Here is a 19,039-nt window from a genome sequence, read left to right as displayed (position 1 = left end):
GTTATCCCCGGGTACTAATTTTATCTTTATGTTATCAATCAAATGTCTTCACACACTAATTAGGCTAATTTAAATCCAGTGCAATTGAACCCCCCCTTCCTTCTTACCAATAATTCCCCAAGACCAGTTCCTTTGGCAGTTACTGTGAAGTTATCATGCAGCTGGACCTATACAGAATACAAACGTTCATTTAAGACCTGCCTAACAGACAAAATAGACTTCCTCCGTCTCTCACTAATATCAACTATTCTCTTAATTCACTTTCTCTAACATACATTTCTCCTTCCCCCCTCTGTTATGCAGGTTGCCTTGTTCCTTTCCTCAGGGAACCATGTTCACACCACAACATTCTGACTGAGAAATGTGATTCGAGTGACTCAAAAGTTTGTCTCGACTGTGTTCTAGGCTCATGGACAACAGGTTTGCACTTCTCACGTGTTACAAAGAGACTTATGTGTGCATACGTCCTTACCTTGTCGGTGCGTGTGAGTAAGGCGGTACTCTTGCTAAATGACCACTTGACGACTTCAGTTCTCCCTGAGATATCAATGTCCACATTCAGATCAATGTCTTTTACTTTTCCTGCTTTCGCCATGTACTCTGCCACAGCCTGGAACACCATGATAGTGGACTGTTTTGGAAGAAACAGAAGGAGGGGGTTGAATGTGTACCAAGCCTGTATACAGTTGGGTCCGGAATTAATGACACCCTTGATAAAGACTAGCAATAATGATGTATAAAATAAATAATTCAAATAATGAGCTATATTGTATCCTGCAAAAAAATCCCAGTCATGTAAAATCGATAGATTAAAAGGCCTAAATGAATTTATTTCAATTGACTGATTTCCTTATGTGAACTGTAACTCAGTAAAATCATTTAAATTGTTGCATGTTACATTTATATTTTTCGTGGAGTCTAATAGAATTGCTCAGAGAAAGATATATATTTTTACAAATAGTACTTTATTTTCTGAAAAGGTAGGGGTCAAAATTATTGACACCCCTAAAGATTCATATAAATAAAGTTTAGTATTTGGTCCCATATTCCTAGTACACTACAACCTTGTTGGAACCATGTTCAGTTAGTTTTGGTTGTGTTTCAGATTCTTTTGTGCCTAATTGAAATGAATGGTAAATTGTATTGTGTTATTTTGGAGTCACTTTTATTGTAAATAATAATAGAATATGTTTCTAAACACTTCTACATTAATGGGGATGCTACCGTGATTACGGATAATCCTGGATGAATCATGAATGACGATGAGTGAGAAAGTTACAAAGGGTCGAAGATCATACCCTCAAGACATGCTAACCTCCCGTTTGGACCCTTACCTTTTTGAGAAAAAAATGTATACTTAAACAAAATCTCTTTCTCTGAGCAATTGTATTAGTATAAAATAACGTAATTTCCAAAACATTTTGAAAATACAATATTACTCAGTATTTTAATTATTTATTTTACAGTCATTATTGCTCAGCTTTACCAAAGGTGTCCATCATTTTAGACCTCACTGTATGTGGCTCTTGAGTGTTGTTTGTTGTATCCTAAATGCAGATTTCTATAACATGATGCATCCCCACAAGGCATATTTCCTTATATTGAATTATAATGTTGCATGACCCCGAAGCAGCCTGTTTCAAACGATGTATGGACATTAGCCCGTCATAGCCAAGGTTAACCAGCCTGTTTGCCCTTGTTGGATGCTTGATGTCACGTGTTACATGGGTCTGGCTGTACCTGAGTGGATGAGTCACCTCCTCTTTGAAAACCCTGGCTTTTGAGCCACCTAACGATGGGACCAGCTTCCTCGAAGGCACCGGCCTTCACCAGGGCCAAGAGGGCGTAAGCTGTGGCCTCCAGAGTGAGAAGGTGGTTCTCTGAAACAGGCCAGTGGGTCCGGTCTGTGGGGGAAACACAAACATGATTTATTATTAACAAAAACCAAACTGTACAAAAACATCTGCTGCACTGGCAAAATGTAGCTTTTTGATGCAGAGAGTATCGGGCTATAAAAGTAAAAAATGGGTTAGGCTACATAATACTGTCCATAGGGTTCAATTACTCAATATTTCCTACTATAAAGGAGGATTTATACTGTCACCTGTAGATGAGTGTTTGAATAGGATAGACAGGTTGAGCTTGCCCTCGTTAGCCAGGGCGTATGAGGTCATAGCCACTGAATAAGGGTTGGTCAGGTGTTGATTCCGAAATTCTAGGTATTGCTTAGCCTTTTCAATGCTCTCTGGCAGGTTCTGGAGGGAGAGGAAGAGAGGCAATTGCTAACTTCTTTAAGTATCCTAAAAGGCATTCAAAAACTACTCAATGCCTTTGTTATTTGAATATGCATGGCCATAGAAAACATGGGTATGAGAGAAGTAATAGGAGGACATGAGAATGTGTAAATTCCACTTACCCTGATACCATCGTTCTTTATGCAAATTGTGTGTGCTTCCTGCATGGTTATGAGCACAAATGCTGTCAAGGTGTCATCCACGTCTTTCCCCAGTACATCTCCCTGTAGATTGGCACAGACAGAAATAACCATATCTACGTTGGTATCTGGGTTTTTTGTTTAATATTTATGTTCTCAATATTTTACAGACTCAAAAACTCAAGATGCAACTTAGAAATACACTGAACAAAAATATAAAGGCAACATGTAAAGTGTTGGTCCCATGTTTCATGAGCTGAAATAAAAGATCCCTGAAATGTTGCATACACACAAAAAGCTTATTTTTCTCAAATTTTGTGCGCAAATTTTACATTCTTGTTAGTGAGCATTTCTCCTTCGCCAAGATAATCCACCTGACAGGCGTGGCATATCAAGAAGCTGATTAAACAGCATGATCCTTACACAGGTGCACCTTGTGATGGGGACAATATAAGGCCACTAAAATGTTCAGTTTTGTCACACAACACAATGCCACAGATCTTTTTTTGAGTGAGCATGCAATTGGCATGCTGACTGCAGGAATGTCCATCGGAGAATTGAATGTTAATTTCTCTACCATAAGCTGCCTCCAACTTTGCTTTAGAGAATTTATCAGCACATCCAACAGGCCTCACAACCGCAGACCACGTATATTGCGTCATATGGGCGAGCGGTTTGCTGATGTCAACATTGTGAACAGAGTGCCCCATGGTGGTTATGGTACGGGCAGGCATAAGCTATGGACAACGAACACAATTGCATTTTATCAATGGAAATTTAAATGCACAGAGATACCGTGATGAAATCCTGAGGCCCATTGTCATGCCCTTCATCCGCCGCCATCACCTTATGTTTCAGCATGATAAAGCACGGCCCCATGGTGCAAGATTCTGTACACAACTCCTGAAAGCTGAAAATGTCCCAGTTCTTCCATGGCCTGTATCCCAGAAATGTCACTCATTGAGCATGTTTGTGATGCTCTGGGTCTACGTGTATGGCAGCGTGTTCCAGTTCCCGCCAATATCCAGCAACTTCACACAGCCATGGATGAGGAGTGGGACAATATTCCACAGGCCACAATCAACAGCCTGATCAACTCTATGTGAAGGAGATGTCACGGTGAGGAAAAGAGTGGTCACACCAGATACTGACTGGTTTTCTGATCCACACCCTTAACTTTTATTTTAAGGTATCTGTGACCAGATGCAGACGCATATCTGCATTCCTAGTCATGTCAAATCCATAGATTAGGGCCTGATTTATTTATTTCAATTGACTGATTCCTTATATGAAACCTAACTCAGTCAAATCTTTTAAATTCTTGCATTTGTGTTTATTTTGTTCAGTATTTCTTTTATAATTCTTGTTACATTTACATGGATACTCTGAACATAAGAGATCATTCCTGTAAGGCAATGGTAATGAAAATATTGTCACGGGTAGGAGTGCGATGTATTAGTCTTAGAGAAATCAGTTTTGCAAAATAATATGATTAATACAATTAAATAAATGAAATATGAAATAGTTTAATAAATGTATTTAATCAAATTTCTGCCAGCAACACAAACAGTACCATCATGGTGGGATGTAGGAGTTTGCCAGTTTCCTCGAAAATGCCATTGGGTCGCTGTCTTTTCATGACAAGCCACTTGACTGCACTGCACAGGACATCTTCCGAAATAACGATTAAAGGGTTTGCCATGGCAAATACCTTAGCAACATAAGCTGTCAACCTAGATGGAAGGATGAGATGTAGGTACAGTTAGGTATAATTTACCCTGCCATGAATGAAATGTCATCTTGTACAGTGCCTTCAGAAAGTATTCACACCCCTTGACTTTTCCCATGGGGGGGGTCACTTGTCTACACACAATACCCCATAATGTAAAAGTGAAATTATGTTTTACTTTTTTATTTTTTTAAATATTTTTTACAAATGAATAAAAACTGAAAGTTGAAACATCTATAGTCAGTGAGGTCAATGTTTATCTGCTGACCTTCAAAGCATTACATGGATTCTTATTTACAATGACGGCCTACCCCGACCACACCCGGACGACACTGGACCAATTGTGCGCCGCCCTATGGGACTGCCGATCACTGCCGGATGTGATACAGCCTGGAATCAAACCAGGGACTGTAGTGACGCCTCTTGCACTGAGATGCAGTGCCTTAGACCGCTGCGCCACTTGCTACTACCTATCTTTCCGATTTGGTCCTGCCGTACATACCTACATGTACGCTATGGTCACAAGACGCAGGCCTCCTTATCGTCTCTAGAATTTCTAAGAAAACAGTTGGAGGCAGGGCTTTCTCCTATAGAGCTCCATTTTTACGGAATGTTCTGCCTATCCATGTGAGAGACGCAGACTTCGTCTCAACTTTTAAGTCTTTACTGAAGACTCATCATTTCAGTAGGTCTTATGACTGAATGTAGTCTGGCCCAGGGGTGTGAAGGTGAACAGCAAGGCACTGGAGTGACGAACCACCCTTGCTTTCTCTGCTTGGCCGGCTCCCCTCTATCCACTCGGATTCTCTGCCTCTGACCCTATTACAGGGGCTGAGTCACTGGCTTACTAGTGCTCTTCCATGCCGTCCCTTGGAAGGAGTTGAGTCACTGACGTGATCTTCCTTTCTGGTTTTACACCCCCTTGGGCTTGTGCGGTGGAGGAGATCTTCATGGGCTACTGTATACTCAGCCTTGTCTCAGGGTTGTAAGTTGGTGGTCTGTTGATATCCCTCTAGTGGTGTGGGGGCTGTGCTTTGGAAAAGTGGGTGGGGTTATATCCTGCCTGGTTGGCCCTGTCCACAACTCCCCCTGTCTCAGCCTCCAGTATCTATGTATCTAACATCCTTGTTTCTATACTTAGTTTGACATGTTTCTAAGACCTGTAATATAACTTTTTGAAGTTTTTGTCTGAAGTTATGCTGGACCTGCATGAGCGTTTGGATTTGTATACCTAAGCCCTAACAAAAGTAGCTACTTGGAAATAAATAATGGACATTATCGAACAAATCAAGCATTTATTGTGGAACTAGGATTCCTGGGAGTGCATTCTGATGAAGATCATCAAAGGTAATGGAATATTCATAATGTTATTTCTGGTTTCTGTTGACTCCAACATTGCGGATAATTTTATTTATTTTCTGAGCGCCGTCTCAGATTATTGCATGGTTTGCTTTTTCCATAACGTTTTTTTGAAATCTGACACAGCGGTTGCATTAAGGAAAGGTATATCTATAAATCTATGTGTATAACTTGTATTTGCATCTACATTTATGATGAGTATTTCTGATGAATTGATGTTGATGTTTTTGGAACTAGTGAATGTAACGCGTCAATGTAGAATCAGATTTTTTGATATAAATATGAACTTTATCAAACAAAACATACATGTATTGTGTAACATGAAGTCCTATGAGTGTCATCTGATGAAGATCATCAAAGGTTAGTGATTAATTTTATCTCTATTTGTGTTTTTTGTGACTCCTCTCTTTGGCTGTAAAAATGGCTGTATTTTTCTGTGGCTTGGTGGTGACCTAACATAATCGTTTGTGGTGCTTTCGCTGTAAAGCCTATTTGAAATCGGACACTGTGGTGGGATTAACTTGTTATGGCTGCAATCCCGCTAACGGGATCGATATGACAACTACCAGTGAAAATAGAGGGCGCCAAGTTCAAACCACAGAAATCTCACAATTACAATTCCTAAAACATACATGTGTCTGATATCATTTTAAAGTTAATCTTGTTGTTACTCCCACCAGTGTCTGATTTCAAATATGCTGTTCAGCAAAAGCACTACAAATGATTATGTTAGGTCTCCACCAAACCACAATAAGCACAGCCATTTTCCAGCGAAATATAGCATTCACAAAAAGCAGAAATAGAGATAAAATTAATCACTAACCTTGAATTATCTTCATCAGATGACACTCATAGGACTTCATGTTACACAATACATGCATGTTTTGTTTGATAAAGTTAATATTTATATCAACAAATCTGAGTTTACGTTGGCGTATTAGATTCACTAGTTCCAAAAACATCAAGTGATTTTGCATAGCCACATCGTTTCAACAGAAATACTCATCATAAATGTAGATGATGATACAAGTTATACACATGGAATTATAGATATACCTCTCCTTAATGCAACCACTGTGTCAGATTTCAAAAAAAGTTTATGGAAAAAGCAACCCATGCAATAATCTAAGACGGAGCTCAGAACAGTAGCCAAATTAGCCGCCATGTTGGAGTCAACAGAAACCAGAAATACATGATAAATGTTTCCTTACCTTTGATGAACTTCATCAGAATGCAGTCCTAGGAATCCCAGGTCCACAATAAATGCTTGATTTGTTCGAAAATGTCTGTTATTTATGTCCAATTAGCTACTTTGGTTAGCGCGTTTGGTAAACAATTCCAAAGTCACAAAGCGCGTCCACTATAATGTGACGAAATGTCCAAAAGTTCCGTAACAGTCAGTAGAAACATGTCAAACAATTTACTGAATCAATCTTTAGAATGTTGTTTACATATATCTTGAATAACATTCCAACCGGAGAATTAGAATGACTTCAGATGACCGGTGGAACGCAGGTGCTTCCCCTGTGAACGCGCATAGTGAATGCATGGTCAACTCGTGGCAGTGGTGACTATTTCCTGTCTCATTCGACCCCCCTTCACATTAGAGTCATCAGACAAAGTTCTATTGACTGTTGACATCTAGTGGAAGGCGTAGGAAGTTGAAACTCATCCATATCTTGCTGTAATTTCAATGAGAGCTTGGTTGAAAATTTGCCACCCCCAGAAAAAATACAAACAGGAAGTGGAATTTCTCAGGTTTTTGCCTACAATATGAGTTCTGTTATAATCACAGACATAATTCAAACAGTTTTAGAAACTTCAGAGTGTTTTCTATCCAATACTAATAATCATATGCATATATTAGCAACTGAGACTGAGGAGCTGGCCGTTTACAATGGGCACCTTTTCATCCAAGCTACTCAATACTGCCCCTGCAGCCATGAAAAGTTAACAACAAGATTACCTTTAAAACGGTATAAGATACATGTATGTTTGAGGAATTTTAATTATGGGATTTATTTTGTTTTTAATTTGGCGCCCGGCAATTTCACTGGCTGTTGGCGAGCGTCCCACATATCCCAGAGAAGTTTTAGGAGTTCCCAAAGACTCAGACTAACTTCATGTTCATAAGAATTTCTAGGGCTGCCAATAATGGTGACACGCATGTTTTTGAATAAAATAATTAATTTCTTGATGACATTTTTTTTCCTTTGAACAATTTTAGAGGTTTAAAAATTCGAGGTTATAGACATGATATTTAGAGTATAAAATCAATCTGATGAACAAACATGACATTTTTTCACATCCTTTTTTGTTCATATTTACGTAGGGTGCCAATAATTCAGGGGGGTACTGTACTATTCAGTTAAAGAAGCAAATTATTTGTTATTTGACGTGCATCTTTTTGACACGCAAAGACCCAAATGGGTTTACATACAGTGGATGCAAGGACCGACCATTCATGAGATCAAAAACTGTAAACATTTTTACAAACATTTTAGTAAAAATTTGCTTATATTTTGGTTTCTAATGGGGTAAAACAGCTGTTAAATTCTTGAAGAATCAATGGCAATGTCATTCGTTTAGTTAAAAAAATGGACGCACCAATCACAGATTGTTGCTTTAACATACAGTAGACCTAGGCCTATATGTTGTACAACTAAAGTTGTGTCCCTGGTATTGAGAGGAAGTGGGTGAAGGTGTAGCTCACCAGGTACCACTAGGCTCATCATCAAAGGCAGCATATGATCCATCTTTTTTCCGGTAGGCCAGTTCTTGCTCATAACCTTGATAATAACAAAAGAAAACCATGAACCATGAAGACAATCAAAGCTGATTGGTTTTGTGCTGATAAGAAATAACTTGTACTGATAACACCACAGGTAGTGTGGTGAGTTTCCCAAAGCCTTTGTAGCTAACATGTTATGTTATTTCACTCCACAACTCAGTCACAAAGCAGCGAGAGAGTAACAATGATAAAAATCTATGTTTATGCTTCTGTGCGTTTTACAAACAAATGTCAACAAATGAAGCTATTTTCTTTTGTACGAGTAGCGTTCAGTCTGGGTTGTCAATAGTTGTGTAGTGGAAGTAAACACACTTATTTTGAAAATATAGGGAGCGTTACTCATCCCGAACGACGATCAGCATTTACCCACCTATGTTAATTTACCCCTACATCACTGATTGTCGAAAGATAAAATACCAAATTCGCTACAAAGGCTAGGAAACCCACGCCTGATCTGTTCAAGCAGAAAAAGAAAAATGTCAAAAAATCGAACTATTGCTTTTTGTGTGGTTGTTAACCAAATCAAATGTGAGAAACAAAAACATTAATTGTTAAAACTGCACTGTAACATTAGGCCTATAGCATAACTAGAATGTGTTTACTTCCAATCAATGCCATCCTCTCTGGGAGGTGTGCAACTGTAAATGCAAAACTTAAATGTGGAATTCATAACTTTCTCACCTCTTTGAATGTAGTTGACTGCTTGATTTCTGCGTTCTAATCCCACCTTATCCCACTGTTTGGTCGTGTCCAGGTAATGTGTGGCGATGAGAGGTAAAGTCATGCCTATCATGTTCTGCTCCCCACAGCCACCTGGTTGTCTAAGGAGGTCGCCCAGGGGTGAACCACTGATGGCTGCCTCTATCGTTCTGGCCAACTGCTCACCTGAAAAGATGCAGATAGTAAAACATATATAAATGCAGACGTTAAAACATTATAAATGCACACAATTAAACATAACAATAACTGGAATATGACTTAGTCAATGGTCAGTGACAACATGACAAAGACAGTTTCTTTTTATTTATTTATTTTTAACCTTTTTTTAACTTAACCTATAAAGAATACCATGGGTCTAATAGACTTGCTACTCAGTGGTCCTCTAGCTTTGTGAACCAATACGACGTTAGTGAGCCTAGGGCAACTAGCTTATTCAACTAATGTTGTTAACACGTATTCGTAGTACATTTCTAAATGGTCCATGTGTGTCAGATCATTCCGTCTCACCTGTCACACTTATGTGTGTTCTGGCAGGTGTATTTGGAACCTGGTTAGCCAGTGCACCACTCCTAACACGCACAGTATCCGTCCCCCCTTTTAACCGGAGAAAGACAGAGACAGAGAGAGAGCAAATAATGTAAACAGTTGTTACGAGTTTTTCCATTCAATCTCACCTACAGGTAGAGCCATACAATTTGACTTGCATATTAATTAAGAGAGGAAAATGTATATTATCAACCATCATGATACTCATCAGTGCATCGAATGGTAATACTGTCACTGGAACTATAGATTATCTACATCTGTATATGCTACCATACACTCACCGTGTTTGGTGGGATCCAGTTCCACTTCCTTCACTTGAAGCCATGTTTGCACCCCTTCGGGCTGTCATTGTTAGAATGAAAACATGTTAATTTGCACATTTACTTATTAATCAACTCAGCATATATGTTTTTTGCTTGAATTACAACAATTCACCTGGTGGCCTCGGTTTTCGAAATAGGGGCGATAAAGTATTTACTTTAACAGCAAATAGGCCTACTTCTTATGGGAATGATCTGGAATCACAGTAAAATAGCTGGGCTTTCCAGTTACCAAAGATTCAAGATTCAACATCCGCCACAAAGTTCAAGAACTGCCACATTACTTTCGTATCAAAAATGAGGACAATGGTCTCATGGACCATCGGATCTTAGTACAAGAAGTCCCATTAGGTGTATTTTTAAAGGAGAGCTCACTGTATTTGCTAACAGGTTTTGAGGCAACAGTACAGTACCAGACGAGCCAAAAGTCAACCTCTTCCAAAAGCACCTCACACCAGCTGAAATCTTCTTAATCAAGATTCATATTTTGTTCCAAAACACCTATTATTGACTTTAACATTTCTATTGACCAGAAAATGTTCAGCACTACCAGATTGTGTTTTTTTCCCCCCACAAGTGATACCCACTCCACCTGTCTTGAAGAGATTCAATTCAAACCCATGAATACCTTGTGGAAGACGAGGTAAAGTCTGGTGGGAGCAGAATAAACAAAACAAAAAACAAAAATCTGTCCTTGAACAAACTACAGGCAGATTCTACACTCAATATTTTCATCAAGTGGACCACTGCGGGCGACAGTGATTATGGTTACTGGCAATTATATTGTTGAATACAAAAGACAATTGTCAGACTTCAATTTATACAGGCCATTGTCCTCCGACCCAACCCCAACCTGCAACAAACTGAACAAGGAGACATCAGTGTGCCTCTCGAGTGGCGGAGCGGTCAAAGCCACTGCAGCGCAGTGCCGAGGAGCGTCTACAGTCTGTGTTTGATCCCAGGCTGTGTTACAGCCAGCTGGGAACTCCATAAGGCAGCACACAATTGGCCCAGTGCCGTCCAGGTTAGGGGAGGGTTTGGCCGGAGGGCTTTCCTTGGCTCATCGCAGTCAAGCATCTCCTTGTGGCAGGTCAGGCGCCTGCAAGCTGACCTCAATTATGAGTTGAATGGTGCAGCTGGCTTCCGGGTTAAGTGAGCAGTGTGTTAAGAAGCAGCACGGCTTGGTGGTTCACGTTTCGGAGGATGCATGACTCGACCTTCGCCTCTCCCCAGCTCAGGGGAGTTTCAGAGATGAGACAAGATCGTAACTACCAATTGGATATCACGAAAAAGGGGTAAAGGAGACATTGGTGGAAGCAGTAAATCACTGATGAGAGAGCATTCCTGTACGTCCAACATCCCCCTTTTCTACAAGTAACTAAAGATCCACAAGGGCCTGGACAGGCAGACCCCTTGTGTCAGATACTGGGAGCTTTCTACTCTGCCATCTTATCATAAAGACAAGTGATTTCAGTGACAAGTGAACTTCCTTTTTTCTAGCAACACTAATTATTTAGTGTTCTTCTTATATTGTAGTTGGTTACACGGGTGGCACCAAATAAAGCCAAACTGCACCTCGGGATAGGTTGGGAAAGGTCACATTCTAAATGAGAAGTCAAAACCTTGTTTCAATAACTTAGACATTTGGAAATGGCTACATTGACGACAGGATGTTTCTGTGAAGGGCAAGGGCCCCTTCCCTATGTTGGCCCAAAGAACCCTCCCTTATTGGTTACAATTGGACCGTTTCTTTTTTTATGCGGCACCTCATCTGAATTTGTTTGAGCGCCTTCTGCTCCTTTCCAGGTTTGACCTCTTAGCATAATTGTAAGGTGGATGCCCTCATTTTTCGAGGACTGGGATTTCAGACTCAATGAATCAGATTCACACTGATCAACACATGTCCATATATAAATTACATATCATCCTCAGGGTAGTTACATCTGTTAAGAAGCCATGGTTTGCCTTACCACCACACGTAGTTCCTTCTTAACACCGTCGCGACCACCCCAATCTCGGACGGAGGCCTTCACCTCGATGGTGTGGAGGCCCAGCTTCATGGGGATGATGACAAAGGGGACACTTCGTGTTGACTTGGGGTCCACCATAACAGTAACAATGTACCTCCCCTTCTTGCTGGCAGAGCTGCACACGTCTGATGTCTCCTTCAGTTCTACACGGACCTGCCATTAAGGTGGAGAGGGGTAGTCACATCGCCGTGCATCTAATCAGATAAATACCACACTGAATGGTATAATAATAAATTATAATAATTATAATAAGGCACAGAAGAGGTCATACTGATTTTAGAATGAAATATTTGGGCAATCTACCAGTTTACTCTGTATACTACCTGCATCTGCAGGTTCAACTCAACACGGTTGCGTGCCTGCCTTTAAATTACAATAAGCTTACGGTTATAGATTCCTCCATGTAGTTGTGAAGAATGGCTTTGATTTCCAGCTGCTCATTGCGTACGGCAGAGTAGGGCAGCTTCAGATCAAGGAAGAAGTTCTTCCAAACAATTACTTTGAGGGGTTCAGACACACAGATTCCTATTGAGCAAGAGAGTTGCCATAAGATGGAAGATGTAGAAAGAGTAGCCACCAATATAGAAAGATGAGCAAAAATAAGTGAGAGTACCATGTGTTTTGGACAGGCCAATGGCAGTGATCTGCCAGCTGGTGATGGAACCCGGTAAGGTCATTTTTATGTTATGCACAGGACTAAAATGGTAAAAAAGAGAAAGAAAATATGTAGGATTTTCATTACATGGGAAAAGGAATATGGATTAGAAGGCATTTTACTGTAGTGCATTGAAGGATCTCAATAAATAGGGCTCTTACCACTGCTTATTGTCAGGGCACCGCGGCAGACTCTCCTCATTCCACAGCCAACTCTCAGGGAAGAAGGAACGGGAAATGATGTCGTTAAAACTTTCGAAATCTTCATCCTCTTCTTCACCTTACCAAGAGTGACAGAAAGTCAGACAGTTCCCATCACTGTTAATGTCTTTCCCTTTCACACACAAGGGAATACCAGAATATTTTATACATTCACACTCTGGTTTTTTCCCATCACACTGGATTTACATGGTGTGCAATTTTAGAATTGACCATTCCAGTCCACTACAGTTGTTTCACTTACTGCGGGCTAATATGAGCTGGTCAGTCTTGGCCTCTTCACGTTTGGTGGCCATTTCTCCACAACATTTCAGGAAGGCTTCCACACAGTCTGTTCCATCACTGATGTATTGGGCACGCCGCTCGCATGTGTAATCTAGAATGTTCTTCCTCATACCGTCCATGCAGCATTGTCTCTCCAGGCCTGTGTACTGGCTCGCTAGGACAGAGAAGTGCATTATCAGTGAGATTCTGCATTATCGCAGAGTGATCTGCAAAACCTTTAGGGAAACCCAGTGCTGAGAGTTAAAGGAATGTTAAAGGAATATAATTCAATGAAAGAAAAAAAACTGAACATCATTTGAAGTTTGTTTAGTGGCCAATGTGGACAGCAGTCTTCCCATTTCGTAATTGGTTCTCATTCCCAGAGGTTGAAAACATAAACAATAAAACACTATTTGACATCCTTGCAACAGATGTCTGTTTGGTAAGAAAGAAGTACTAAGTTCTACTAATAAATAAATACATATATATATGTACATGGTTAAAACAAAAACATCCAGTTTTAAGATCAGGCATCACAAGAAGAGAAACTCCTGTCCTACCCAGTGTGGTTACGACATCATATATAGTCACTGCTCGTCGTCTCCTTGAGTTGACAGGGCAGCTGGAGACTAAAGCACACAAAGAAGAAGATGGATTTCAATGCACAAAACCTGCCTGGGATACTTGACAAGGCAATATTAAGGACAAATGTTTTAGGCCTACAACCAAATTCCACAGTGAGAATGAAGATACTATGGTGAAGTAAAATATGATACACCAGCTGATATCTGGCTAAAACTGGCTAAAATGTGATATTGCCAATTGTGTATTTTACAACTTAAGTATTATTATAATAAATTAAGTAATAATAACAATAATAATAATACTTGGGATTATATAGCGCTTTGCAAATAACCAAAGTCACTTAACAATTGTAGAAATGAAGAAAAAAAACAGTAGTCAAAACAAAGCCAGGCTAAACAAAAACATGAAGAGAAAGAGTGAAAGGAGGCCACAATGAAGAGAAAGAGTGTGATATATCAATGTACGAATGAGTGAGCAGGTGTTCTGTGTGTCCGAAAACAAACGCTTAGTAGTCATTGGCATCTTTTTGCTACGTTGTAAGACTTTTACAAAGTGTCTAGAAATGATAACTCTGCGTGGCCAACCGAGGTATCAACCCTTATGAGGTCAGAAGTAGAAGTAAGCTGACTGCCAATGGTTTTGAGAGACACACAACATCCAATTTTCAGCCAACACATATTTTGCACACATTCAGATCAGGTTATTAAAGAGATTGCAAGATTGTCCATTTTCAGATTAACTCAAGGATACCATTTTTATGTCTCTGTGCAGTTCGAAGTAAATTGCTAGCATTGATCAATGAAATTAGAACCTATATTCACCCACTCAAAAAACACCCGGCAGTTACTGAATTTCTAATGTGTTATCACTATGCTTTCAACCATCTAAAAGCATAACCAAATTCCAATGGAAAAACAACGTCAGAGTTTTGGTTTAGTTGTCACCCAAATGTCTATCACTACGCTTTCAACCATTTACATGCATAGCAAAGTTCAAATGGGAATACAATGTCATATATTTTGTTTATTTATACAAAGGATTAATGCGTCATCACTGTGCTTCATCTAATAGCAGAACCAAATCACCTGTATTGCAGTTGAGATTACATTAAAAGTACATGGTCCAAGTGATTAAGGCCATTTGAGATTCTTCGCAGATTATTACAGCAATGTGAAGAGCTCCAAAGACCTATTTAACCTTTATTTAACTAGGAAAGTCAGTTAAGAACAAATTATTATTTACAATGTCCTAGGAACAGTGGGCTAACTGCCTTGTTCAGGGGCAGAACGACCAATTTTTACCTTGTTAGCTCGGGATTCAATCTAGCAACCTTTCGGTTGCTGGCCCAACGCTCTAAACACTAGGCTACGTGCCGACCTATACACCTATATGTGTATTTGGAGAGGTTCTCTCATTCTTCTCTACAGATCCTCCCAAGCTCCGTCAGGTTGGATGGGGAACATCGATGCACAGCTATTTTCAGGTCTTTCCAGAGATGTTCGATCCGGTTCAAGTCAGGGCTCTGGCTGGGCCACTCAAGGACATTCAAAGACTTTTCCCGAAGCCACTCCTGTGTTGTCTTGGATGTCAACTTAGGGTCGTTGTCCTGTTGGAAGGTGAATCTTCACCCCAGTCTGAGGTCCTGGGCACCCTGGAGCAGGTTTTAATCAAGGATCTCTCTGTACTTTACTCAGTTAATCTTTCTCTTGAGCCTGACTAGCCTCCGAGCCCCTCCTGCTGAAAAACATCCCCACAGCATGATGCTGCCACCACCATGCTTCTCCGTAGTGCCAGGTATCCTCCCGACGTGACGCTTGGAATTCAGGCCAAAGAGTTCAATCTTGGTTTCATCAGACCAGAGAATCTTGTTTCTCATAGTCTGAGAGTCCTTTAGGTGCCTTTTAGCAAACTCCAAGCAAGCTGTCAAGTGCCCTTTACTGAGGAGTGGCTTCTGTCTGGCCACTCAACCATAAAGGCCTGATTGGTGGAGTGCAGCAGAGATGGTTGTCCTTCTGGAAGTTTCTCCCATCTCCACAGAGGAACTCTAGAGCTCTGTCATAGGGTTCTTGGTCACCTCCCTGACCAGCTTTAGGAAGAGTCTTTGCGGTTCCAAACTTCTTCCAAGGACGATGGAGGCCACTTTATTCTTGGGTACTTTCAAGCTGCAGAAATGTTTTGGCACCCTTCCCCAGATCTGTGCCTCGACACAACCCTGTCTCAGAGCTCCTTCGATCTCATGGCTTGGTTTTTGCTCTGACGTGCACTGTCAAATGTGGGACAGTATATACAGTTGAAGTCAGAAGTTTACATACACTTAAAACTAGTTTTACAACCACTCCACAAATTTCTTGTTAACAAACTATAGTTTTGGCAGGTCAGTTAGGATATCTACTTTGTGCATGACACAAGTACATTTTCAACAATTGTTTACAGACAGATTATTTCACTTATAATTCACTGTATCACAATTCCAGTGGGTCGGAAGTTTACATACACTAAGTTGACTGTGCCTTCAAACAGATTGGAAAATTCCAGAAAATGATGTCATGGCTTTAGAAGCTTCTAATAGGCTAATTGACATCATTTGAGTCAATTGGAAGTGTACCTGTGGATGTCTTTCAAGGCCTACCTTCAAACTCAGTGCCTCTTTGCTTGGGAAATGGGAAAATCAAAAGAAATCAGCCAAAGGAAGAAGCCACTGCTCCAAAACCGCCATAAAAATGCCAGACTACGGTTTGCAAATGCACATGGGGACAAATATCATACTTTTTGTAGAAATGTCCTCTGGTCTGATGAAACAGAAATAGATCTGTTTGAAGAACACCATCCCAACCGTGAAACACGGGGGTGGCAGCATTGTGTTGTGGGGTTGCTTTGCTGCAGGAGGAACTGGTGCACTTCACAAAGTAGATTAGTTTGAAATCATTCTGCACCCTCATTGGGTCATTGGCCTGCCTGTCCTCCGGCTTCCATCCCCAGTCGAACAGCCAGTCGGAGCGAGCCAACCAGGACCTCGAGACCACCCTGCGCTGCCTGGTCTCTGCCAACCTCACCACCTGGAGCCAGCAGCTGGTGTGGGTGGAATACGCCCGCAACACCCTATCACAGTTTTATTGTTCCCTGCGGTATCAGCCCCTGCTCTTCCCTGAGCAGGAAGATGAGGTCGGCACACCTTCTGCCCAGATGTTTTTCCGCTGCTGTCATCGTCCTTGGAAGAGAGCTCATTAGCCCCTCTGCTGTTCATCTTCTGTTGCCCCGTAACCTTCATATATACATTCCACCTTTCACGTGTCCAGAGACAAACCCATGTCTCACAGCCCTTTGTCTCCCATTTCCAGGCCCAGTCTTATCGATGGCCAACCGGCTTACATGGTGAGGCATCTCCTGAAGGTTTGACCTCAGGGCAGGGTATTCCAGTGCCTGGTTGACTAGGAGGTTTATTGTCTCCATCCCCCTCCAGGTGTCGCTCATCTTCCCCAATATCCCCGGTGTATTTATACCTGTGTTCTCTGTTTGTCTGTTGCCAGTTCGTCTTGTTTGTTCAATTCAACCAGCGTTTTGTGTCTCAGCTCCTGCTTTTTCCAGTCTCGCTTTTCTCACACTCCTAGGTTTGACCCTTGCCTGTCCTGACTCTGAGCCCTGACCACTCTGACTGACCCTGAGCCTACCTACCAACCTATACATTTGCCCCCCTCTGGATTGCCGACCTCTGCCTTACCCAGAGCCTGCCTGCCGCCCAGTACATTTGCCCCACCTCTGGTTGACTAACCCCTGCCTGCCTTGACCTGTCTATTGCCTGCCCCTGTTGGAATATTAAACTATTGTTTATTTGACGTGGTCTGCATCTGGGTCTTACCTTCATACCTGATATCAATAGCAACAGTGAATCTATTTAGTTTTAAGTGGAGATTTTTCTAGCTAAGCAGTGTTTGGTTAAAAGCCTAGATGGGAGACCAAAAGGCAGCTGTTGATAGATCAAGTCTCCAGTTGGAGGTCCTGCCCAGCCTATAGTTTTTTTCTGATACTGGATATAACGTTGAAGATCTGACATTGTTTTAAAGGTACAAAGGTTTGTCTGTGATGCAATTGGGTTACCATGATGACATAATCCTGTGGTTGAAATTTCACCCTCAAAACAACAGTTCCCTTCCCTTCCCTTTTTCCAAAAGTTTGACTTTTTTCAAATCCAATTTATTTCCCACATAGATTCAATGTCACAATATGTTGACAAATGATGTTGAAACAATGTTGATTCAACCAGTTTGTGCCCAGTGGGTAGTGACACATTGCCTCTATCAAACCAATAAAGTATTTTGAATGGGTGCAGTTCCAAAGAGACATTGAGTTTAAAAAAATACCTCTGACTTGCAGCAAGCTAACGTGCATAAGATACAAAAACAGAGACACAGACAAAACAAAAAAAAAGGAAAAATCCCTCTACTAAGGCAATCAAATCCGAGTGCTGAATGCAATTGACTCAGACCGTTCCCATTCAAACTAAAAATCCAACTGTGAAGTTCGCCTGACTTCCAATAGTCAAGTGACCGACCAAGATAGGAAGTTGGAAGGCTGGCCACGCAAGACTAGGCAGGCCTGAATGTGTATTTCAGCTTTTATATAGAGGCCTTATAGTTGGGTTTCACATACCTGTCCTCTCAGGGGTGTGCCCTGCACCGTTGGATGCAAACACCAGCCCAGCATCGTAGAAAACCCCCATGCTGTCCTTTCCACTCCCTGCAGTGCAGCCTGTGTCATGTTTCTCTATTATGTCCCAGATCTAAGGATGGATTCATGCACATACCAATGCCATGTACACACACACACACACACACACACACACACACACACACACACACACACACACACACACACACACACACACACACACACACACACACACACACACACACACACATTTACCTATTCTTGTGGGGACAAAACAATTGATTTGATTTCATAATCCTATTTTCCCGAACCCAACCGTGCACTTAACCCTAAACCTAAACCTCTAACCCTAATTCTAACCCTAACCCCCAAGCCTAAAATAGCCATTTTCCTTGTGGCGACCGGCGAAATGTACACACTTGTCCAAACATTCCTATTTTACTATCCTTGTGAGGACTTCTGGTCTGCTTCTGGTCAGCACAAGGATAGTAAAACCAAAACACACATACACACAAATCACCTAAATCCGAATACATTCCCAAGTGTTGGTGGGCAAGTAGGGTGCAATCTTCTGTTTGGGCCAAATTATTTCAGTCAAAGAGGACATAGAACAAACGGAAATGTTGCATCTATCAAAAACCCATTTAGCAATATGTTTTTATTTGAAGATTCTCCTAGTTGAATTCCCTCGTAAATTCATTTGAGCAGAATTTTGTTAAATAC

General features: G+C 41.0%; 1 protein-coding gene across 1 annotated transcript in view; it reads right to left on the bottom strand.

Annotated features, from left to right (window-relative positions):
• LOC112265517 (complement C3-like) overlaps positions 1–19,039 on the bottom strand; it is a 58,013-nt gene that overhangs the window by 13,421 nt on the left and 25,553 nt on the right. The window contains 19 exon segments of the mRNA XM_042302024.1: positions 108–167; positions 473–631; positions 1,741–1,904; positions 2,105–2,255; positions 2,417–2,518; positions 4,008–4,167; positions 8,236–8,311; positions 8,995–9,051; positions 9,054–9,081; positions 9,083–9,198; positions 9,541–9,627; positions 9,861–9,921; positions 11,870–12,082; positions 12,315–12,454; positions 12,543–12,625; positions 12,746–12,863; positions 13,047–13,241; positions 13,627–13,695; positions 18,299–18,428. Of these exon segments, the coding sequence (XP_042157958.1) occupies positions 108–167; positions 473–631; positions 1,741–1,904; positions 2,105–2,255; positions 2,417–2,518; positions 4,008–4,167; positions 8,236–8,311; positions 8,995–9,051; positions 9,054–9,081; positions 9,083–9,198; positions 9,541–9,627; positions 9,861–9,921; positions 11,870–12,082; positions 12,315–12,454; positions 12,543–12,625; positions 12,746–12,863; positions 13,047–13,241; positions 13,627–13,695; positions 18,299–18,428 (2,169 nt within the window).

The sequence above is a fragment of the Oncorhynchus tshawytscha genome, linkage group LG02 (genome assembly GCF_018296145.1).
Source record: "Oncorhynchus tshawytscha isolate Ot180627B linkage group LG02, Otsh_v2.0, whole genome shotgun sequence".
Lineage (NCBI taxonomy): Eukaryota > Metazoa > Chordata > Actinopteri > Salmoniformes > Salmonidae > Oncorhynchus > Oncorhynchus tshawytscha.
The sequence above is the reverse complement of the archived record's forward strand: the minus strand, read 5'-3'. Positions and strand labels throughout refer to the sequence as shown.